Source organism: Nomascus leucogenys, chromosome 22a (genome assembly GCF_006542625.1).
Source record: "Nomascus leucogenys isolate Asia chromosome 22a, Asia_NLE_v1, whole genome shotgun sequence".
NCBI lineage: Eukaryota > Metazoa > Chordata > Mammalia > Primates > Hylobatidae > Nomascus > Nomascus leucogenys.
In genome coordinates, this window is record NC_044402.1 from 61,120,826 (window position 1) to 61,146,448 (window position 25,623).

Here is a 25,623-nt window from a genome sequence, read left to right on the forward strand (position 1 = left end):
TTACAATAGGATTTAAGAGCAGTGGAAGAAAGGGAAGAATCTACAGTACATGTGAAGAAATCTGCCATACTTATTTATCTCTTTCATGAGACAGAAGCAGACTTGAAATAAAATAGTGTATGGTTACAAACAACACACAAAGATCATGCATTTTTAGAAAACTAAAAGTGAAATAAAATGGCTCCACTGTCACAAACTTGGCATCAAACAATTTTTTTAAATGAAAGAAAAAATATCCTCAAGGATGGCTGTGAATTTTCTCCTGGGGCTTTAAAGCTGTCTCTCTGTCTATAAAGATCCTGTTTTTGCTTGTAAAACCTCTCAAGCTTTCACTGCAAGAGCCTTCTTGCTTAGGAAATCTCAGCTTTGCTTCTGCCAACACATCAGAAAAGCCATCCTGACTGTGAAGGCTCAGTCCTCACTCCTCTAGTTTCTATTCACAGACTGGCCATGTGTTTCTCGTTTGTTTGCTGGTGCAAACTGGCAGAGTAGAGACTCAAGGGAGAAAACAATAAGTGATAACTTCCTGTCTACGTGGCTTGTAGCTACGCTAAATAAAAGGGAGAAAATGTAGTTGGAATAAGAAAAGAGAACAAAGTGCATAAAACTGAGTAATTAAGTGGGAATATTGAAAGTAGGCCAGAAGAATTGGAATTTTAGGGTGACTTAAAAAGAGAGGTATACCTTGGAAATTATGAGAGGAGAAGATAAAAGAAATGAGAAGGCGTGAATGGAGGAAAGAAGAAAAGTCACGGACAGTGATAAGCCTTCTACTTAGAGACTTTATGTGTGTGTTAGTTTTCTCACCTCAGGGCCAGGTAAGTAAGCTGAGACACGTGTGCCCACATATTTATGGTGCCTAGAAAGAATATTATTTTCCTAAATAAGCTGAATTTTTAAAATTAGAAATAGAAAATGGACTCCAGTAGGCCTTCATCTGGACATAAACAGGTGTGTTATACATGGTACTCTGCTACCTTCAAAGATAAAAAATAATTTAAATGCATTGTAAAATGGGGGAAAATGGACAAAATGACTATAGTAGATTAGATACAATTTTAAAATATTAACCCACACACACAGATACACCTTCTGTACCCTTTCTTGTTTCAGCAATATACATAGTCTAAAGCATAATATATCAAAAATAAAGAAAATATCCTGAAGACTTTCATTTTGTTTTTGTTTGCTTTTTGTGACAGGGTCTCACTTTGTTGCACAGCCCAGAATGTGGTGGCACAATCATGGTTCAGTGCAGCCTCGACTTCCTGGGCTCAAATAATCCTCCCGCCTCAGCCTCCTGAGTAGCTGGGACCACAGGTGCACGAAACCATGCCCAGCTAAATTTTTTTTTTTTTTTTTTGTAGAGACACAGTCTCCCTATGTAGTCCAGGCTGGTCTCTGGCTCCTGGGCTCAAGCAATCCTCCCACCTTGGCTTCTCAAAGTGTTGGGATTACAGGCATGAACCACCTTAAGTTTTAACAGCCAAAGTTTTGATCTGCAGGAGCCTGGACTTCAAAATTAGATCATAACCATAAAATTTCATGAATATATATGTATATATTTTATACACATACATGTAATATAAGTCATTGAGCCACATATACCTTCTCAGTCCTTAATGTTTAAGCAGCGACCATCTTCTGAACTTCAAACTACCTGTTTCTACTTTTCTTTGCCTCAGGGATCTTTCCGGGGATTGATGCTGCCCCACCCCCTCTCCTCAATTAATGACTGCCAGAATTTCCCTCCTCCACCCCTCAGACAGCAGGGCTCTGAGCTGTGTGTCCCTGCAGCAGCTCCCAGAGTTCCCCAGCCATATAAAGCTCCGGTTCCCCACAGTGGTCACCTGCTTGCTCATACACCCTTTACCAGATGCCTCTCCTCCTTGTCTCAGTCCCCCCTCCCCTAAAAGGCATTTCCTGGAACCACCTCCCAAAATAACTACTCATAAGTGATGGTCTTCTCAGAGAAAACCAAACAAAGGTACAATCACCCTCATTATTGATTATTCACAGCAGTTATGTCCTTAAAGCCTCCATGAGCATGGAATTCGTGAATACTAAACCATTTCTCCTGGGGAAAACCTGGATTAGGTTATTGCAAGTCTCTGGTTACATTTTCATTAACCAATCAATAAATAACCTGTTTTTTGGGTGTTTACTGTTTAACGACACATATTTAATATATTATTAATTCATTAGCACCAAACTCATGGCCAACAGCACTATAACTCAAGCCTAAGAGTAGCTTACCTAACAGACTTATTTTCTCTTTAAGACACATCACAGCCTTCTTGAGCACAGGAACATTAGAAAGCCCTTCAACACTATTCTTAGGGGCCATTTTAAACAGCAAAATTACCAACAAAACACACAGAGATGCAAACAAAAACATGATACCAGAGAGAATGCAAAAAGGACAATTTTTTTTTTTTTTTTAAGACTGAGTTTCACTCTTATCACCCAGGCTGGAGTATAATGGCATGATCCCGGCTCACTGCAACCTCTGCCTCCCGGGTTCAAGCAATTCTCCTACTTCAGCCTCCTGAGTAGCTGGGATTACAGGTGTGCACCACCACACTTGGCTAATTTTTTGTATTTTTAGTAGAGACGTGGTTTCACCATGTTGGCCAGGCTGGTCGCAACTCCTGACCTCAGGTGATCCACCCGCCTTGGCCTCTCAAAGTGCTGGGATTACAGGCGTGAGCCACCGCACCTGGCTTTTAAAAAGGACAATTGTTTACAGCATGACAGCAAGAAAGCAGAGCATTGCCTTGTTCAACCTGAGCTGGGAACATAGAGGATTCGAATTTCTCCCTGTTCTGTGAATGTCCACAGATGACTAGAAGAGCAAACACAATGAGTGCTGATTTGGCGTTACAAATAAATTTTAGTGAGTAGATGAACTCACAAATACGGACTGTTTTGGAGTTCCCTATGGCAAAGGGGACACGAACAGAAGAACAGAGAAAGATATGTAGGGCATCCGAGAGAATGGTTCTGAGACAGCTTCACAAAGTTCACTTTGCCTCCAGCAAGCAGGTAATAATGTTCTCCCATGTAAGCTGTAGGGGCACAGAAATAACTGACCTACAGTTGATAAGGACATGCCATGCTACTGAAGAAAAAAGGATGCAACCATGTATTATACGGCTCATGGTTATGTAACAGAAAGGAATGAGAACACCACAGGAGAAGGTCGGATGCCCCCTACCTCCACAACCCCACCCTACCTATGCTCCCAACACACTCCATCAGATCTGTGGAAACTGGATATAGCCTTCAATAAAAGAAATATCCTCAACTGAGTGACATTATTCTAAATGAACTGGTAAATCCATAAGTTGACTCAGATTTAGTCTTTACTTGAAATAGAAATAATCATAATAATTCCAGCATCTGGGGCTCCTAGGGAAAAAGTTAGGTAATTGTAGAAATTGTTCATCATTAATAGATCTTTACTACCTTGCCTATAAAGTGGGAAATAGCATATTATGTCACACCCTAGATAGACACCAAGACAAGCACAACAAATAAATACAAGATGACCTATAATATGCATGAGATGCCTTGGCACAGGAAAAGAGTATAGAAATTGAAAGGAGAAAACAAATCATTTTGAGTACTGAGGCATGGAGAAATGTCACAAAAGAGGAGGGATAATTTAACTCCGACTTAAAGTACAAGAATGGTTTGTGTAAGCAAGGAGAAAATAGAGTATTTTATATGGAAAAATGCATGAACAAGTAGAACAGTAAGGAATTTCCAAGGTGTGCCTAGAGGAAAATAAGAAAATCAGTTTAAGAAAAGTAAAATAATAATAATAAAGACTAGTGTGAGAAAATATAAGAATGCATTCGACTTGGTGAATGACTCAATATAAGGACAAAGCAGAAAAAGCATAAAGCATAACAGATGAATGAAGTTTTGAGTTTGGGGACTGAGAATTGTGGTTTTAATAACAGAAGTAGAAAAGCCAGTGCAGAACTAGTTTGAGACAAAATGAATGATGAGTTTGAGGTGACAACATGACATCCTAGGGGAAATGATAAGCAAGCAGCTAAAGATATGAAACCGAATCTCAGTGGAGAAGCAGAATGGGAAGTGTGAATTTGAGACTTATCAGTACTAAGATAATCACTAAGGCCTGTGAGTGGCTAAATAGCTGAAGTGAGGCAATTAGAAAGAAGAGGTAGAGGAGCAAGAAGTGTTCACAAAGAAAGCAAAGAAGGAGCAGTCGGAAAGTTAGAATGTGCATATTATCCCAAGAGCAGAGTGAGGAGAGAAATGCAAGAGGAAATGATCAACTATGTCAGGAAATTCAGCTGAATTTGCTGAAAGCCAGTTTGCCCTTGACAGAGCAATCTCAGTAGAGTGGTAGATGTGGAAGTCAGAATGCTTTCAAGAACGGGCTGAAGAGTGAGTTTGTAGAAAGGGGATGGAGATAGTGACTATTGACCACTTTGAGAGAAAGAAAATTTTGAAACTGATAGATTTGCAGCATCATCAAGTAAAAGGATGAAGTGCTCCTTTTGTATTGTTTTATTTTGTTTTTTAGGCTTCTGCATACAAAGAGGAGGAATCCAATGGAGAAGAATGGACAATTTTGGAGAGCAGTAAGAATGACAATCCCAGAAAGCTTGGTGATAATAAGATCTAACTTTTATATGTTTTTCGTTATCTTCAGGCACTTTTACACATATTTGTCAATTTTATTTTCATAATACTCTGATAAGGTAGGTACTATTACTATTCTCATTTTAAAAATGAGTAAACGGAGGCATTCAGAGGCTAAATGACTTGCCCAATATCACCATCTAAAAAGGGTTGGGTCAAGAAATAACCTCAGACGAAGGAACTAGAGGCATCATCCTCTTACCTGCTGGGCTATCTCTTTCAAGGATAAAAGAATTTTTACAATCTATCCTTCTGTCAAAGGGCTAATATCCAGAATCTACAAGGAACTTAAATAAATTTACAAGAAAAAAACAACCCCATCAAAAAGTGGGTGAAGGATATGAACAGAAACTTCTCAAAAGAAGACATTTATGCAGCCAACAAACATGAAAAAAAGTTCATCATCACTGGTCATCAGAGAAATGCAAATCAAAATCACAATGAGATACGATCTCATGCCAGTTAGAACGGTGATCATTAAAAAGTCAGGAAACAACAGAGGCTGGAGAAGATATGGAGAGAAAAGAACTCTTTTACACTGTTGGTGGGAGTGTAAATTAGTTCAACCATTGTGGAAGACAGTGAGGCTAGTCCTCAAGAATCTAGAACCAGAAATACCATTTGATCCAGCAATCCCATTACTGGGTATATACCCAAAGAATTATAAATCATTCTACTATAAAGACACATGCACACGTATGTTTATTGCAGCACTATTCACAATAGCAAAGACTTGGAACCAACCCGAATGCCCATTGATGACAGACTGGATAAAGAAAATGTGGCACATATACACCATGGAATACTGTACAGCCATAGAAAGGGATGACTTCATGTCTTTTGTAGGGACATGGATGAAGCTGGAAACCATCATTCTCAGCAAACTAACACAGGAACAGAAAACCAAACTCTGCATGTTCTCACTCATAAGTGGGAGTTGAACTATGAGAACACATGGACACAGAGAGGGGAACATCACACACCGGGCCCTGTTGGGGGGTGGGGAGCTAGGAGAGGGATAGCATTAGGAGAAATACCTAATGTAGATGACGGGTTGATGGGTGCAGCAAACCACCGTGGCACAGGTATACCTATGTAACAAACCTGCATGTCCTGCACATGTATCCCAGAACTTAAAGTATAATTAAAAAAAAAAAAAAAAAGAAAGTAAAAGGAATGACTTCCTTCATGAGGCTGCAAGGAAGTGAAGAAGGCAGTTGTACTGTTTTATTCCAGGATGAAAAGAAAGTACCTGAGCATCCTTATAGGACATGATGCACCCAGTTATAAAGTTCCCTCTTGAAAGTAAAAAAGTAAGGGAGGGATTAAGGTGAAGATTTGGGACATGAGGAGTTTGATGAAAATTTAGAAGATAAGAGTGCACACTGCAGACTCAGCAGAAGAAGAATACAACCTGTTGAATGCCTATTGTAGCCCAGTTGAAGAGGGACGCTAAAGATTGGTAAGACAAGTTCAGCATGTTTCTCCAGAGGGAAGGATGGGAAGATTTGAGTTTGGAGATAGGCCAGTAGGCAAAGCTGTAAGGTCAGAATTGGGAATTATGTTAGAGTATTGGAGAAAAGTTAATTAAATAACAGATTATGTCTTACAATTAAAAGCATTAACTTATTTCAAGTAAAAAGAAAAAATCCTGATAAATTAGTATGCTATTCACCCAATATCTAACAAACAATGCTTGTAAACATAGACATCAAATTGGTAATTCATGTACTTTAATAAGGCAATACAGATTCAAGACTAAGCAATTGAACATTCCATTAAAAATGTTGCATTACTATCTTATTATTATTACTATTATTAGTTTGGTTATGAATGGTTCTTTATTCAGTATCAATAAATCTCACACTCAGAAAGACAAAATCTATTATGAGGATTATGTGGACTGAAAATAGTTGTCTGATTTCACACAGCTTTTGTTCTTCTCAGCCTAACCAAACAAAGGCTGACATACGGATGAAATAGAGTCTATCCCTGCTGAACAGTTCCAGAAAACACTTTCAAAATATCAAAAGAATGAGCTATATCGTGTAATTGATATCTGTAAATTAAATCATAACCTTATCGTAGATAACAATTTATAAGAAAATGGTAACATTATTATCAGAATTATTAAATCAAATAACTAAATGGATTTCATGGCTGTTGGCAAATATTAAATCAGAAAGAATTTCAAATAATATAAAATAATTTTTAAAATATTATACTTTCTCTCATATACTTATTTTCTAGACCAAGAGTGGGACACAAACGAAGGTCAGAAAAATGTCATATTGAATGTTGTCCAAAAACATTTATTGGCAAAAAATGGATATTTTAAAATTTGTTTAATCAAAATTGATCAGTTGTCATAGAAGCTATTAAATATAAAAATCTAATTTTTCCTTATATAATAGTGTTATAGTTTTTGCTTTTAGATGACTGTTTGCATTTAGACAGGGTTTATTGACATTTTTTTTCTTTAAAAATGCCTCAGGCTCCAAGGAGTATTATCCAACTACATTCTGGAAGATGATCTTGATTGATTTCTAAGTATAGAGATGTATTTAATTGGAGATAGATATCTTGTAGAATAAATGCTTTTAAACAGGATTTTGAATTTCACAAAAAGATTTAATTAAAGTTTAACCAGTCAATTATTTAAGGAAATTTTCAGGGTCTGAGCATCTGTACTAGCCAGGATGCCCTTATCAGAAGAGCAAAGGGCACTTATATGTAAGCCCCATGTAGTTTAATTGCTTGTTCCTAGAAAACATTTATGATTCAATTCCAAAGTCAACTATAAATATTTTTTACTTGTTTTGTATCATACACACTCAAACAGACACACGCGCACACGCACACACACACACACTTCAGGTATGAAACACTTCATTATTTTTTACACGTTGCGTTACTATACACAGTGAAGCAGATAGGTACATTTTAAAGTAAAATATGAATATTATTTTGCAGATATCCACAGTAATTCTAAGTCATTTTTTGCCCATTGACTCTAATTATAAGTGCCTCCTTAACAAGGCACTGTAATTTAAAGAAGCTTTTTAGGAACACTGGACTAAGACTAGAACATAAATTAATAACGGCATTTTGTGAGGTTTTGAAAAATGTCTTGGAATTTCCACCATGGAGTTAGAACGTGAAACAGTGAAAAATACAAATCAGGGAATGACTTTGGAAAAATATATAAATGTTTATTATTTCCCAAGTTCAATTATTATCTGCTTATAAGGTAATGCGCTTTCACACAAATATTTAATATTCTTTATACATTTAGATATTTAATATTTAAATATTCCTAACACATAAGTTTCCTCCACATTTAAGTTTTAAAAGTCAAGCATAATCAAGGTTCACAGCACAGAACAGTCCTCATTTTGGGGAGGAGTTCTCACCTTGTTGCATGCGTTGGGACTGAGGAGGGTGTGAGAATTCTCCTGTTCATCACTCAAGGAGAAGGACAGATGACTGAAGGGTCCTGGGGCAAGACAGTCAGCATGCGAGAGGGTCTGTGGATGCAGCAGTGACTTAGCAGGAGGATAGAGTTTAGTCTGATATAAAGGATGGAGCGAGACAGGCTTGGGAGGGACTGTTACATCCTGGGGGGGAAGAAGAAAGGCAGAAGAGGATGTTAGTGTAAAAAAGTCAAGCACGCTTGGAATTAGTTCTATGATAGACATAGGTCAGAATCTCTTACCAGCAAGAAGAAAACCTCTCCTCATGAGGAAGTGTCCCTCATGAGACAACTGCTTTCAGTGTATATTGTGTGTCTCTTTCAAAAATTCCTTTTATTCCCTGCTTCCAGCCTCTTCTGCAGAACAAAACAAGTGCCTGCAGAATGTCTCCTGAAGGGCACCAGGTTTATTTTTGAAAGTATTAAGGGGAGATATGTGTAAGGAAGAAGAGAATCCATCCAAAAGAAGTGGGCTGGGGTTAGGAACATCTTCATGGAAGAGGTAGGTAGTCATGGAAATTAATTTAAAGATGCTTGTGATTTGGTCTGGAAGAAATCGGGAAGTCAAGGGGAGGGCATTGTGGAAAATATTAACATGTGAGTGGAGGGGCAGAAGTACAAGGTTTAGTTCATGACATAGTAAGTTTCGGAGTTGAGTTTGTCATGGATAAGGAATCAGGGAAGGGTGGGTCTGGAAAGAATGAATGAGGTCTTCAATTCTAGGCGATGTGTTGTTTTGGAGAGAAACTGGTGGTGCAACAAATAGAGGAGTGCAACTGCAAAGAAAGGAAGTTACGAGGCCTTAACTAAAGTGGGTCTTCAACATGGAAAAACGATGAGGGGCTTTGAGGAAGTAGGAACTACTACATGAGGCCATGAATTATGTGAATGGAGCAAGGAAATCAAAAGAGTAAGAAGTCTTGAGGCTACAAAGAAAAGTTGCCAAAAGGGCCTATATGCAGGTATATGTCTTCTACAAATCAAGCAAATACAAATATATATCTTACTTTACACACACAGCACATACGTACACTTATTATTTTAAAAAGATAGCATCTAGCAAAGACATGGAATCAATACAAATGCCTATCAATGATAGATTAGATAAAGAAAATGTGGTACATATACACCATGGAATACTATGTGGCCATAAAAAGGAACAAGATCATGTTCTTTGCAGAGACATGGATGGAGCTGGAAGCCATTATCCTCGGCAAACTAATGCAGGAACAGTAAAACCAAACACCACATGTTCTCCCTTACAAGTGGGAGCTGAAAAATAAAAACACATGGACACATGGTGGGGGAACAACACATATTGGGGCTTGTCCAGGGTTGTGGAAAGAGGGAGAGCATCCGGAAGAATAGCTAATGGATGCTGGACATAATACCTAGGTGATGTGCTGACCCATGCAGCAAACCACTATGGCACACGTTTACCTATGTAATAAACCTAGACATCCTGCACATGTACCCTGGAACTTAAAAGTTGAAGAAAAAATAAAAATTTAAATTTAAAATTTAAAAAAATAATATCCTCTTTACAATGTTCTGTGTCTTGTTTGATTTTTTTATTTGACAGTTTTGGAATTTTTCTGTATCAGTACATGAAAGCTATTTATTTTCTACCAAGACACATTACTGAATTATCGTACTGATTGTAATTGTCGTTCACTTGATTGTCTTAGAAGTTTTGGGTCAATCCAAAAAAATCAATTCACCTAACAGAGTGATAAATTTGTCTCCTCTTTGCCAGTTGTGATACTTTTCATTTCTTCCATTTGTCTAATTTCATTGGTTAATGCTTCTAACATTGAATGAAAATGAAATGAAAGCCATGTCAGTGGGTAGCTTTAATGGAACATATACAGTACTTGTCCATTAAAGATGATTCTGACTTACAATTTTGTTTTATTTCTAAATCAAACATTTCATTGTTTTACCAAGTAATTACATAAATTATTAATCAGTGTGAAAGTGATTAATATGACAACTGAGTAGCAAACAGAAGACTAACTGTGAGAAAAGGACAGTGTTGTTATTGATAATTGAAGGTGCTTAGGTAAAGTGGTTTGAACAGTCTCTGTTCAAACCACTTTATATTCAGGCTTCAGTTTTTTCTTGGAGGGTGTAAAAATCAATTCTCAGGTTGTCAGGGGGCAAGCCCATGGTGATCCATGGAAAGCAATGGATTTGCCAAATGCGCTTATCTGGCAGAATCAAGTTCTATCCAATCAAGAGGAAAATGTTTGCAGAGAGTGTGCCACTCTGTGTTTTGTGCCTCTAAGTTCACTCTTGCCAATCTTCAGCTCTTAGGAGCAGGTCAAACCTGAATGTTTCTGTAGGATCAGGTGTCGTCCTCATTCTACCCAGGCAGCTGGGCAGGGAGGGAGAGCAGAATCTTATCAGCACTTGGACAGGCAAAAGAGAGCTAAGAACCCTGGCCAAGCTCACTTGAGTACTGTCAGTTGGTAATACAATACAAAGGTGAAAGGATTCTTAGTGGTGACAGCTTCAATATTTATGTTTCAATCTGTGCTAATTGCCTTCTATGTTTGTATACATTATTATCCTGTGATTCTCTTCAGCATAATCCTGGGTATTTAATTTGCCTCTCTCCCATGTTCGATCTCCTGTTTCCTTTTCTTTCTTTTTTCTTTCTTTTTTTTTTTTTTTTTTTTTTTTTTTTGAGACAGAGTCTTGCTCTGTCGCCCAGGCTGGAGTGCAGTGGCGCGATCTCTGCTCACTGCAAGCTCCGCCTCCCGGGTTCACGCCATTCTCCTGCCTCAGCCTCCCGTGTAGCTGGGACTACAGGTGCCCGCCACCACGCCCAGCTAATTTTTTGTATTTTTAGTAGAGACAGGGTTTCACCTTGTTAGCCAGAATGGTCGCTATCTCCTAACCTCATGATCTGCTCGCCTCGGCCTCCCAAAGTGCTGGGATTGCAGGCGTGAGCCACCACGCCCGGCCTGGATCTCCTGTTTCTAATAGCCTGTGTCTTACATTTTTTTGGTTTTCTCTCATATTGACTGGACCCTAAAGGAGCTTCTTGGGAAAATGGAGTATTGGAAGCCAATTTCCAATAACCTGCACGTTGAAAACTGACTTTCTTCTACTCTTACATTTGGTTGTTTGAATATGAAATTCCAGTTGGAAAATAATTTCTTTCAGAATTTTGAAAGTATTATTATACTGGATTATTTTATTGTCCAGTGTGGTTTAGAAGCCCAGCCATTTTGATTTCCGATTATTTGTAAATGACCCTTTTTGTTGTCCTCTCTCTCTGGAAGCACACAGGATTTCTTTTTGTCCTCAATAATCTGAAAATTCCCCAGTATGCACTTTGGTGTGGGTATATCTTCATCTACTTTTGTAGGAATTTGATGCTCTTTTATATGTAACATTTTGGAAAATTTTCATGAATTATTTTATCATTTCCTTCTCTTTTTCTTGTCTCTTCTCTTTCTGGATGTTGGACTTTTTTAGATAGTCCTCAAATTCTCATCTCATTTCCTTTTGCTCATCAGCTTGAGAGGTTTAGTTAATTTGTCCTCTGTATTAGCCTGTTCTCATACTGCTATAAAGAACTATCTGAGACTCAGTAATTTTTAAAGGAAAGAGGTTGAATTGACTCACAGTTCCACAGGCTGTACAAGAAGCATGGGTGGGAGGTCTCAGGAAGCTTATAATTAAGGCTGAAGGGAAGCAAGCACATCTTACCATGGCAGAGCAGGAGAGTGAAGGGGAAGTGCTACACATATTAAACAACCTGATCTCCTGAGAACTGTCTCACTGTCATGACAACAGCAAGAGGGAAATCTGCCCCCATGATCCAATCACCTCACACCAAGTCCCTCCCCCAACACTGGAGATTACAATTCAACAAGAGATTTGGGTGGGGACACAGGGCCAAACCATATCATCCTCCAACTAAGGTGACCTAGGATAGAGAGGTTTCCCAGGAATGGGAATTTTAGTGCTAAGACAAACTGCGATGAGTTAGTCACGCCCCCTCCAACTTTTATATTGCATTCTTTGTTTCTGCAATCTTGTGTTTAATTTCCAAGAGGCCCTTTTATTTTCCAAGTATTCTTTTTATTTTTTTAGTATTCTGTTCTGATTTTATAGAGGCACTATCTTATCTATCTGTAAAAATATTGATGTTCTTGAGTTTTTTCTCTCTAAATAGTGTTTCCTCTGTTTTGTTTGTTTGTTTGTTTTATTTCTTGTTTGGTCATTTTTTTTTGGTTTGGTTTTCTGTTCATATTTCATATTGGAGGTCTTCCTCGGGTATCCGGATATCTTTAATTATCTGCTAATATTTTAGAGTCAGGAATTAAGAGCACTTTGGAAACTCTGAGCACATGGATCAGGCTATCTGAGTTTCACTGTACAGGGTAACCCAGTCTCAATAACTTGAGAGCTTTCCTCTTTATATTGGTCACATTCTTCAAAAAAGACATTTTCAATCTCCTGGCTAGAAGGCAAAGGCCTGGCTACAAGTGTTCTGAGATGTGAATAGAAGAGACAGTGTGTGTCGGCATTAACCCCTTATAGCATCACTTAGTCCCCCGTTTTCAGAAGAGCTCCACTGCTCTCCACTATGCCAGGAGGCCCCAGGCCAGAAATCCTGTTTTCCTCTCTCCAGCATATGAATTATTCTCTTAAAATGTTAGTTAATCAGTCACAAAGAAATATGAATTTGGGGATAGCTACTTCTTAAATGGCTTTTACCTTTTCCTCCTTTTTTCAGCTACCATTTCTTTACCTTCCTTTCAGAGGTATCAAGCACCTCCAAATCCTAAGCCTTCTGAGAACTCTAACGTAGAAATGGAATCAGTACTTGGCTTTCTCCCTGGCCAGCCTAGGATTTAGCCTTCTTGGGTTGCTATGTCAGTTTTTCCTCATCAGGATATTTTTCTGCCTCTAAAATTTTATTGCTGTGTCTCCTCTTCTTACTTCCCACACTTGTAGACTATATCTTTACAATAATTTTAAGTAAATATGGGAAGGAGCATATTTAGAGGCATTGTTCAATCCACCATCCCTTACTGAAAGTCCTTAAGGGTTCTGTTGTGTTTATTTAATAAAGATGGCACTTAAAGTCTAAGGAGACAATTACATTATTTTCCCCTTGCATTAAATCCCACTTGGTGAGGACACAGCATTCTTTAATGTTCCACTGAGTTCTGTTTCCTACTAAATTGAGATATCTGCATTGATATTTATAACTGAGTTTGGGCTGAAGTTTCCTTTTCGTGCAACTTCTGCTGGGTTTTATAACAATGTTACACTTGCTACAGAAAATGATTTACAAGATATGCTCGCATTACTATAGTCTACAACTCTCTGCTATTAGAGTTGTCGTCATGAACTGCATAATGACATTTCAGCCAACAACAAACTGCATATACAATGGTGGTCCCATTTTTACTGAATCTTTTCAATGTTTAGATATGCTTAGATTTGCAAATACTTACCATTGTGTGACAGTTGCCTACAGTATTCAGTACAGTACTGTGCTGTACAGGTTGGTAGCCTAGGAGCAATAGGCTATACTATACCCTATAGCCCAAGTGTGTAGTAGGCTATACCATCTAGGCTTCTGTAAGGTAAAATCTACAAGGTTTGCGCAAAAAAGAATTCCCCTAACTAGTACAGTGGCTATGGAAAACAGCGTGGAGATTCCTTAAAGAACTAAAAGTAGAACTACCATTTGATCCAGCAATCCCACTACTGGGTATCTATCCAGAGGAAAAGAAGTCATTATTCGAAAAAGATGCTTGCACACACATGTTTATAGCAGCACAATTCACAATTGCAAAATCATGGAACCAACCCAAATGCCCATCAATCAATGACTGGATAAAGAAACTGTGGTATATATACACTATAGACAACGGAACACTACTCAGCCATAAAAAGGAGTGAATTAACAGCATTTGCAGTGACCTGGATGAGACTGGAGACTATTATTCTAAGTGAAGTAACTCAGTAATGGAAAATCAAACATCGTATGTTCTCAGTGATATGTGGGAGCTAAGCCATGAGGATGCAAAAGCCTAAGAATGATACAATGAACTTTGGGGACTTGGGGGGGAAGAGTGCAAGGGGGTCAAGGGACAAAAGACAACATACATGGTGCAGTATATACTGCTCGGGGGATGGGAGAATCAGGGTCTCACAAATCACCACTAAAGAACTTACTCATGTAACCAAATACCACCTATACCCCAATAACTTATGGAAAAGAAAATAATAATAATAATAATAAAAGAATTCCCTTAAGGATGGATTTCTCAGAATGTATTTCCATCGTTAAGCAACACATAACTGAATTTGTTCCTTAAAGATTGTTGGAATTTCCCTGGGTATCTATTTGTGACCTGGAGCTTCTTGAGGGTAACTTTTCTTTCTTTTTTTTTTTTTTTTTTTTTTCAGTTTTTCTTTTGGTAATTGGTTTACTGGAGTTTTATTTTTATATTTTTCCAGATATTTTTGCTATAAAGTATTTATTTCCTGTGGATTTCCTAATTCACTTGCATAAGGGTGAGAGAAGCAGTGTCATATTTTGTGTCCTCTATATTGTTAGTTACTTTCATGTTTATTTCTCATTTCATATTATATATTTTCTCCCTTTTTATTGATCTGTTTAGCTAACAGTTTGCTATTTTATATTTTTTTCAAAGAATACATGCTATTATGAGTTCTACAACTGTTCTGCTTTCTAGCTATTTATCATTTTCTAATCCTATAAACTCCTTTTCATTTATTTTCTTATGCAAAGAATAAGGATTTTCTCCTTAAATAATGTTTCCTCTAAATATTTGTTTTATTTTTGTTTTTAAATTTTCCAAATTGAATGCTTACTTGGTTGACCTTTATTACTCTTCTTATTTATTTAGCATTTTTACGTTATAAATTTCCTTTCAAGGACTATTTTAACTATATCTTATAAGTTCTAATAGACAATAATTTGAAAAGCAATGATTTCATTAGCTTACTTTTCCAGATAGAAATTTTATTTTCTATTTTTTCAAGTTAGATCTTCTTTTTATTATTTTAAAAGGCTTAGTTTTAATATAATTACAAAGTAATATAAGCTTATTATAGAAAGATCAGAAGACATATGCCAGCCAAAAAGACAATATTAAAAATACTCTCAGTGAATCCAAAGTAATTTTTCAAACACCCTTTTTTGAAGGTATCACATTTTGTGATTTCAAAGTATATTACAAAGCCACAGTAATCAAAACAGTATGGCACTCTCGTAAAAGCAGACTATAGACCAATGGAACAAAAATAAATCTACCCATTATGGTTGGACAACTAATCTTTGACAAGGTGGAAGGATAGTCTCCTCAATAAATGGTGTGGTGAAAACTGTATGTCCTCCTGCAGAAGAATGAAACTGGATCCTTATTTCACACAATATACAAAAATCAATTCAAAATGGATTAAACACATAAACATAAGATTCAAAACTGTATAACTACTAGAAGCAAACAGAAATAAAGCTTCTGCTTGACATTGTTGTGGGTAATGTTTTTGTTTGTTTGTTGATACGACAGCAAAAGAACAGACACCAAAAGCAAAAATAGATAAATGGGATTGCAACAAACTTGAAAAAATCTCTGTACAGCAAAGGGAACATTCAACAGTGTGAAAAGGCAATCTACAGTATATAGGAAGAAAATATTTGCAAACTGCATATATAAAAGATTAACATCCAAAATATATATATTTGAAAAAAACCTCATACAACTCAATACCAAAAAAGCACAAATAACTCAATTAAAAAATGGGCAAGGGACCTGAATAGATACTTTTCAAAAGAAGATATGGCCAATGAGCATATGAAAATACCAACAGGTATATGAAAGGGTGCTCAACATCACTAATCATCAGGGAAATGCAAATCAAAATCACCATGAGCTATCATATCACACCTGTTGGAATGAGTATTAGCAATAGGAATGAGTGTTGGCCCGAATGTGGAAAAAAGAGAACACTTGTACACTGTTGGTGGGAATGTTAATTGGTAAGTCAGTAAGGAAAACAGTATGAAGGTTCCCCCCAAAATTTAAAATATGGCTACCATGAAAATCCAGCAATCCCACTTCTGGGTATATCACCAAAGGAAATTAAATCAGTGTCTTGAAGAGATATCTGTACTTTCATGTACACTGCAGAACTATAGCCAAGAAATGGGAATAAACTAGATATGTATTGATAGGTAAGTGGATAAAGGAAAGGTGGTATAATACATAAATACATATAATGGAATATTAATCAGCCTTAAACAACAAGGAAATCCTGCCATCTGTGACAATATGAATTAACCTGGAGGACATTATGTTAAGTGAAATAAACCAGACATAGAAAGACAAATAGTGCATTACATAACTTAAACGTGAAATCCAAAATAGTCAAACTCATAGAAGGCAGAGAGTAGAATAGTGATTACCAGGGGCAGAGGGGAGGGGAAAATGGGTCACTGTTAGTCAAAAGGTACAAAGTTTCAGTTACCAAAGATGAATAACTTCTGGAGATCTCATGAATGGCCATATTAATATAACTAACAATAGTGTACTGTATACTCTGTATGCTTGATTGCTAAGAGGGCGGATCCTAAATATTCTTACCACAACAATAAAGTATAATAATGTTAATTGCATGAGGTGATAAATATGCTAGCTTGATTGTGGTGATCACTTCACAATATATACATGTATCAAAACATCAAGTTTTTTACCTAAAATATATACAATTTTTAATTGTCAATTATACCTCAATAAAGTTAGAGAATAAAAGAAGAAAAACACAGAAATTTCATTCTGAATTTCCTCTTCGATAAAGTTTCATGAAAAAGCAAAATTGTCAATTTACAAATGTCAGAAACTTTTTATGTTTTCTAACTTTATTAATTTATACATTTTTTGTGATCAGATAAATTTGTGTATATTGTTTCCATCTTGGCAATTAATAGGTTTTCTTTTTTAGCTTAATGTATAGTCAGTTTTTGTGAGAGTTCCACAGATATGAAAAAGAGTAATATTTTGTTTTGTTTGTAGGATAGAGTCTGAATATATATAAATTAGATTTACTCGAGATGATCTACTTTTACCTATTTTTTATTTAATCTATGATAAACCGAAAAAATGAGTTAACAAAATATTTTGCCAATAATATATTTTCACTTTTTCCAAATCTTGTCTCCTGCTGTTGCCTGATGAAGGTTGATGTTATATTTTGATTTTTCATATTCTAATGACTGTATTTTCCTTGTAAATGCCATCTTTTAGCATTATAAGGGGGTCTTATGTGTCTTGCTTAAGGAACTTTTAGCCTGAATTCAACCTGCCCATTTTGCAGATTATGATCTCTCCTTTGTTTTAATTTGTGGTAGGTACCTGGAATACTCTGTCATTTTTCAACTGTTCACTACACTTTGTTTTAAAAGTCTCAAGTTAAATATTAATTTTGTTTGTTATTCACTCTGGAGTTCTTTTTTTCCTTTTGTATTTTATTTATTTCCATAGCAAATGAATTTCCTGGACGAGATGTTTTTCCAACAGGTTCATACAGGGAAAGGATCACTACGTGGGATTATCTTTGTGCCTAGGGTTTGGGGTATGAGTTGGTTTAGCCTTTACTTCTAAAATAATGAAGACTATCATCAGCTATACAGCAATTTCCATGGCAACTTGTCTGTGTCCAGGCTGCCACAGAGAGAGATAGAGCATTAAATCAGGAACCTCACTTGTATTTCTCAAAAACGAGTATTTCTAATGCATCTTGAAGTTTGTTACTTTTTAAAATAATTTGTCATGAGGTAACTTGAGAAACTCTGAATGATCCCAAAGATTTTCATAGTCCTTCTCATGAATAGAGTTTTATTATTGTAAAGAATCCTCTACGTGTGTGTGTTTGTGTGTGTATATCTCCTTTGTCGTTATAGGTTACCTATAAATGTTGATGTAACTGCAACCTCATTGTACAATCATTAGTGTAGCCCATTGCTATTATACCTCCAGAATTTTCTCATAAAACAGTGTTTTTATTAAAGAAGTCACTTAGTTTAGAGAACAAATTTTTTATTATTTATTTTTCCCTTAAGAATCCAAAATGTCACTTTCTGTATATTTCATATATTTCAAATGTCACTTTCTGTATATTTCATATTTAGAAAACAAATGTTATAAACTGAGAATATTTTAAAATCTCTACTTTGATCCAACTGCATAATAAAACTCCCATATTGGGAGTAATTGTCTCATTACTCACTTTTTCAGATCTTCAAAGGTGTTTTCTATGCATTTTCTAATGGCATTTAATTACAAAGGAATAAATTTCAGTTCATCATTCTATTGTTGTTATTCTGCAATAAATACTTCAGCAGGAAGAACACACGTATCCCCAGCTGAATTGGGTTTTTCATTTTTTCCCTATTAAGATTCTTCAAAAGAGAATTTAATCATTTACTTCAGTAAAACTTTACACATTGTAATATTGAGTACCTTGTGTCTTTAAACAGTACTGAAAATTGCACAGCTTCATGACCTTGGATGCCGGTTTTGTTAATGTCTTATCAAGTATGATGCCATAACGCAATTATTAGTTAAAACTCAAGGCAAAAATATAAACTTAAGGATAGGTATATTCATAATAAAAGCAGATATAAAACTATATTTTAAATTGTTTTAATCATTTCAAAAAATAACCTACTTCTTATCAAATTCAAGTAGATTTTCAGGGTTTAAAATTGATATGTATGTCTGATGACAAGCTTATGCTAGACATAGATATGGTGTCACCTCTGCTATTTCTTGTTGCTTATGCTTGTATCAGCAGTGGTATACTCAATCTAGATTATTTTGTGGAAGGTTTTTTTTAATAAAGTCATTTGCTTATTTTAAGATGACTATTTTTGTTAAAAATAGTTAAAAATGATAAATTGTATGTCTAGCTAACTGGGCACATATAGTGCAATAAGATACAACAGGCTTAAGGAATGGCCAACTGAGGGCTCACTGTCCATCACCCCAAGTTGGAAAGGCCTGACACTTTTCCAAGGAATCTCATTTAGAATATACATGAGTTGTAACTATCTACCATTTAGACCTACAAAGGAGACCCATGTAAACTCATATAAATCAGCAAAGCTTAGAATCTTTCTTGTTATTTTATGTTAGAAGTTGGCAAACATTTTCCTGTAAAGTTTCCATTAGTAAATATTGCAGGCTTTGCAAACCATAAATCTGTCACAATTACTCAGTCCTAACATAGTAACATGAAAGCAGCCTTAAAAAATAGATACATACAGTCATGCACTGCATAACGATGTTTTGGTCAGCAGACCATATATGTATTGGTGGTCCCATAAGATTAACATGGAGCCAAAAAATTCCTATTGCAGAGTGATGTCTTGTGATCCTGACCCTGCCTAGGCTAACATGTGTACTTGTGTTTGAGAAAAAAAAAAAAAGTTTAAAATGTAAAAAAAAAAAAAAAAAAAAGTTTAAAATGTAAAAAAAAAAAAAAAAAAATCCAGAAAATTTTAAAATAGAGAAAAAGCTTATAGATTAAGGATATAAATAAAAAATACTTTTGTACAGCTGCACAATGTGTTTGTATTTTATTTATTTATTTATTTATTTTTATTTTTTTTTTTTTTTGAGACGGAGTCTCGCTCTGTCCCCAGGCTGGAGTACGGTGGCGTGATCTCGGCTCACTACAAGCTCCACCTCCCAGGTTCACACCGTTCTCCTGCCTCAGCCTCCTGAGTAGCTGGGACTACAGGCGCCTGCCACCATGCAGGGCTAATTTTTTTTTGGTATTTTTAGTAGAGACAGGCTTTCACCATGTTAGCCAGGATGGTCTTGATCTCCTGACCTCGTGATCCGCCTGCCTCAGCCTCCCAAAATGCTGGGATTACAGGCATGAGCCACCGCACCCGGCCTGTGTTTGCATTTTGTTTATTATAAGAGTCAAAAAGTTTAAAAACTTCAAGTTTATTAAGTAAAAAATTACGGTAAGCTGAGGTTATTATTGAAAAAAAAAAATGTGGCCAGTCGTGGTGGCTCACACCTGTAATCCCATAATCCCAGTACTTTGGGAGGCTGAGGGGTCAGATCCCCTGAGGTCAGGAGTTCGACACCAGCCTTGCCAACATGGCAAAATCCCATCTCTACTAAAAATACAAAAAATTATGTATGATGGCGTGCAGCTGTAGTCCCAGCTACTGGGAGGCTGACACAGAAGAATTGCTAGAACTCAGAAGATGAAGGTTGCAGTGAGCCAAGATCGCACCACTACCTTCCAACCTGGGCAACAGAGCAAGACTCCATCTCAAAAAAAATTAATAAATTTAGTGTAATCTAAGTGTTCCTAAAGTTTACAATAATGTACAATTAATGTCCTAGGCCTTCACATATACTCACCACTCACTCACTGATTCGCCCAGAGCAACCTCCATTCATGGTAAGTGCACTATAAAGGTGTTCCTTCTTTTATCTTTTGTATTGTATTTTCACAGTACCCTATGATCAGATATGTTTAGATACACAAATACTTACCATTGTGTTACAATTGCTTACAGTATTCAGTACAGTAATGTGCTGTACAGGTTTGTAGCCCAGCAGTAATAGCCTATACCACAAAGCCTAAGTGTAGTGGGCTACACCGTCTAGATTTGTGTAAGTACCTCTGAGGTTCACACAACGACAAAATCACCTAATGATGCATTTCTCAAAACATATCCCATTCTTAAGCGACACATAACTGAAACAGGCAAGGCCATGTTCCAATAATACTTTATTTATAAAAACATTGGTGAGCCAGGTTTGGCCCACACACCACAGTTTGTGACCCCTGTTTGAGATTTGTTTCAAAACACACTAATGGCATCTCTATCATGTCTAACCTGTGCCCTACTTCCACCCCAGCAAATTATCTTGAGGTTGGTACCTAATACTTTAGAGATCACTATTCTAAATGTCTTGAAAATGAACATCACTGTATCCTGCTTTAGCATGCAATATATGAATCTTCTAATGTTTTAGTTTTTGAGGGATGTACAGGGATCATAAAACAGTCTTGGACATGTTTCCATCAATGAGATAGGTAACATAGTTATTTCTGATAAAATGCTTTAAACCACTTTTTAGTCACTTGAGAATTGTCCTCTTTCAATGTAAATATACATAGAACTAATTTTGCAGAAAAAGGCTGAAGAGCTTGATTTTTGAAAAGAATTAATTATTTTTGAGATGATACTATCATATTCTACAAAACTTCAAAAAGACAGGAACTTATGAAGCAAGTAATATCTTTGTTCATTAGAGAAAAATTAGCAGACAAATATGCAGTGAATATATTAATTTAGCTCTGCTTAACTCACAGACACATCAGAAAATTAGTGTTATAGCCGTATCTGATGCATTTGGTGCTCTAGAAAAAGCCTACTTTCTACTCAACCATCAAATCATACTGTTTAACTTCAAAAACTGTTTCCATTGCAACATCAAAGGGCATTTTAAGGCATTTTGAGCTCTTCTTATTAAAGCCTGCACATCTGAAACGCTTTTGTTCCATCCTGGCATTTTAAAGTCACTTCCTTCCCTGTGGTTTGGAAGTGAAGGGTGAAAATTCACTTTCTCTTCTCTCATGCTGTCCCCTCTTCACACTGCGGTTTTCTGTCTGAGTACAAGACACCTTTGTGAACTCAGAGTACCATAGGTAAAATTACTGGAGCCTTTCACTCCATCCTGTCTTCCATCTTGCCACCTCTTTGGTAAAGCAACATTTATTTTTAAATGCAGCATTTATTTTCAGCTTTCGTTTGCTGTCTAGAACTTTAGCAGTTTAAAATCAGAGCCATAGCATTTTTGCTACAGTTTTAATTTAAATCAACACCTTGTTAATAAAATCATGAACAGTAGTAATATTTTCTTAAAGAGCGACCCCTTTATCCAAAGACATATCAACACTTTACAGACAGCATCACAGAAACCCCATGTTACTAAGAAATAGGAGATTCTGATTAGCTACATTTCACTGAGATAAAGCCAATATAAATTGGTTTTGATTATATGGCAATGTCTTCTTGCTTAGAAATCCAAATTTTGGAGGATCCATACGCATTTTTTCAAACAGACATATTTAAAGCAACGCATCTATTTTGAATCCTGATTTGAACCAAGAAAATTTGAACTTGCGAAGTATGAAAAATTTAGCCTATGCTTAGCTATTTGAAATCCTCTATATAAAAAAAGATTTTTAATAATCACAACATAATTTTTAAGATAGAATTTGGATAACTTAGTGCTTAAAGTGTATGGTTGTCTGACAGCAAGTTTCACAGAACAGATGGCATGGATCAGCACGGAAGTATCTGATGGAGGTACACTCAAGGGAAAAGAAAGAAAAATACTCCATAATCAATCACAGTGAGCAGCAGAGGACTACAATGCTGAGTTTCACATTTTTCTATACATATAGTTTGATTCTGGGCTTTTATTTCCCATCTGGAGGTGTTTAGGACGGAGGAGCAGTTAAAATTGAAGAAGTCAAAAATAACATAGAAAATAGGCTTCTACAATTGCTCATAATGGAAGAGAGAAAGAAGACAATATATTCAGTTGACCCTTTAGCAGGAAATCAACCCCTTTCTTCCAAAATTGCAGTGATTCTAAAGGAAATGATAACAAGAAACATTTAAGTGTTTAGAGCCCTTTGATAGTGAGTATTTCATTTAACCATTGCAGTATCAGTCTTAACAATCAGCTATGGCCGGGCGCGGTGGCTCACGCTTGTAATCCCAGCACTTTGGGAGGCCGAGGCGGGCGGATCACGAGGTCAGGAGATTGAGACCACGGTGAAACCCCGTCTCTACTAAAAATACAAAAAATTAGCCAGGCGTGGTGGCGGGCGCCTGTAGTCCCAGCTACTCGGAGAGGCTGAGGCAGGAGAATGGCGTGAACCTGGGAGGCGGAGCTTGCAGTGAGCCGAGACTGCGCCACTGCACTCCAGCCTGGGCGACAGAGCGAGACTCCGTCTCAAAAAAAAAAAAATCAGCTATGGAAACAACCGAAGTGTCTGTTGATGGATAAATGAATAAATAAAACGTGTTAAACAATGAAATATTATTCAGCCTTAAAAAAGAAAGAAATCCTGCCATTTTCAATAACATGAATGAACTCCAAATATATTATGCCAAGTGAAATGAGCCAGTCACAAAAGGACAAATATTGCATGATCTCACTTTAGTGGAATCTAAAATAGTCAGACTTACAGAAGCAAAGAGTAGAATGGTGGTTGCCAGGGGTTGGAATGGACTTTTGGTTGAAATGGATGTTTTGTTGTTTTCAATCTATTATTGTCTTAACAAGAGATTTAAGTGAAAAGGAAAAATGTTGTTTAAAGGGTATAAACATTCAGTTATCAAAGGAATAAGTTCTGGAGAGCTAATGTATAGCATGGTGACTACAGTTAATAATATTTTATTTTTTACTTGAAATTTGCTGAGAATAGATCTTATGTATCCTCATCTCTTCTCCCAAATATGTGCACAGAGTAACTAGTACATTAATAGTTACATTGATTAATTTGAGTGTGGTAATCATTACACAATGTACACATACATCAAATCATCCATTTTACACCTTAAATATGTACAATTTTTTTTTTTTTTTTGAGACGGAGTCTCGCTCTGTCACCCAGGCTGGAGTGCAGTGGCGCAATCTCGGCTCACTGCAAGCTCCACCTCCCGGGTTCACACCATTCTCCTGCCTCAGCCTCTCCGAGTAGCTGGGACTACAGGCGCCCGCCACCACACCCGGCTAATTTTTTGTGTTTTTAGTAGAGACAGGGTTTCACCGTGGTCTCGATCTCCTGACCTCGTGATCCGCCCGCCTCGGCCTCCCAAAGTGCTGGGATTACAGACGTGAGCCACCGCGCCCGGCCAAATATGTACAATTTTTATCAATTATACTGCAATAAAGATGAAAGCACTTGGAAAAAATTTAAAGAAATTATACTTTAAAAAAAATCACAAATACGTATTAGTATGGGTTCCATTAGAAATGGTGATTAGTAGCCCCATTTTTGTAGGATAAAATCGAAGTTCAGTAAGGACTGATTTTTTCAAAAATCACAAGAGCTCATGTTCTTGCCATTGAATTCTATTATCGTCTTTTTCTCTTTTTCAGGAAGTAGGAAAGTCAAAGGCTACAGTAACTAGCCACAAGGATAGGGTTCCTCAATGATCAGAGGACCCAAGGACGAGACGTGTCACTTCTGTTGCAGTAGGAGTCCACAGAATGTGCAGCCTGAGTGTAAAGTGGACAGCTTTTAGTGAGGAAGTACACAGGGTGCAGGAAAGGTTACAAAGAGGAGCAAAAAGGCAGAGACCACGGTCCACAATATTGAGAACTTACTAGAATCTAAGCTCCATGAGGGAGGGATATCATCTCCTTTATTTCCTGGGAAATCACCAAGGCCTATTGCAGAGCCTGGCACAAATGTTAAATGCCTGAATATTAAGTGTAGAGGAAAGGGGGATAAGTAGACAGAGAAGTGGCAACACCATTCAGCATAAAACCACAACACTCACTACTCAGCACTGCGGAGACCACATGCTCGTAATGTTTTCTAGTTTTGTCTTTCTCATAGTCCTGTGTTCTGTGTTCCTTCTGTCAACTCAGGCAGCTACAGATCAATTCCATCCTCATGTTTCTGGATTAAAATGTTAAAGCAGAATTTCAAAAAGAAAGGAAAAAGTAGAGTTTGGGTTTCAAAATACATTTTAGAAACTCATGGCAGAGTTAATACTTTGACAGAAAAAAAATTGGGTTTCAAAAGCCTAGGAGTTAGGACATCAAACCTCTGGAAAATAACATAATTAATCAGAGTAAGAATGTGTGAACTGTGCTGGGACTGAGAGCAGGAGGATGGAGGGAACAGTGGAAAACAACAAGATCAGAAGTCTCAATAGGACTAGGCAAGGTCCCTATGACCACTGTCAGCACTGAGCTGACTCCCAGGGTGAAAGTGGTGGTGGTGAAGATAATCCCTGATCAATCTGGGGAAGCAGAGATTAGAGAGAATTTTTCCAGCGATTGCCAAGTAAATCTAAAATAAATGGACCAATTCACAAGTTCCCCTGTGGCTAGTCTGGTGTGGAAATCACAGACTAGAAATGGCTGCTGGGTGTGTCTTGGCAGAAAGCCTTTTACAAAAGAGGGAGGGGACTCTGACAGATGTCATTTTGAGACATCTCAAAAGAGATTTTCAAAAACTAGCTGGATTTTAAAACTGCAAGAGATGCTCTGAGTATAAGAGCTGTTCCATTTCAGAGAATGGTAGAAAATTATACTAAGCGAGTAAGTACAAGTTGCTTGAAAATGTGTTACTTGACTGCTGCCTGCAGATTTGTGACTTACTGTAAAGAGATAGGATTATCTTTATAA

General features: G+C 36.8%; 1 protein-coding gene across 4 annotated transcripts in view; it reads right to left on the bottom strand.

The window, feature by feature from the left end:
- MLIP (muscular LMNA interacting protein) overlaps positions 1-25,623 on the bottom strand; it is a 154,729-nt gene that overhangs the window by 27,078 nt on the left and 102,028 nt on the right. For all 4 annotated transcript variants that reach the window (XM_012501894.2, XM_030803440.1, XM_030803439.1 and 1 more), the window contains one exon: positions 8,094-8,297. In XM_012501894.2, the coding sequence (XP_012357348.1) occupies positions 8,094-8,297 (204 nt within the window). The remainder of the gene's footprint in view (positions 1-8,093; positions 8,298-25,623) is intronic.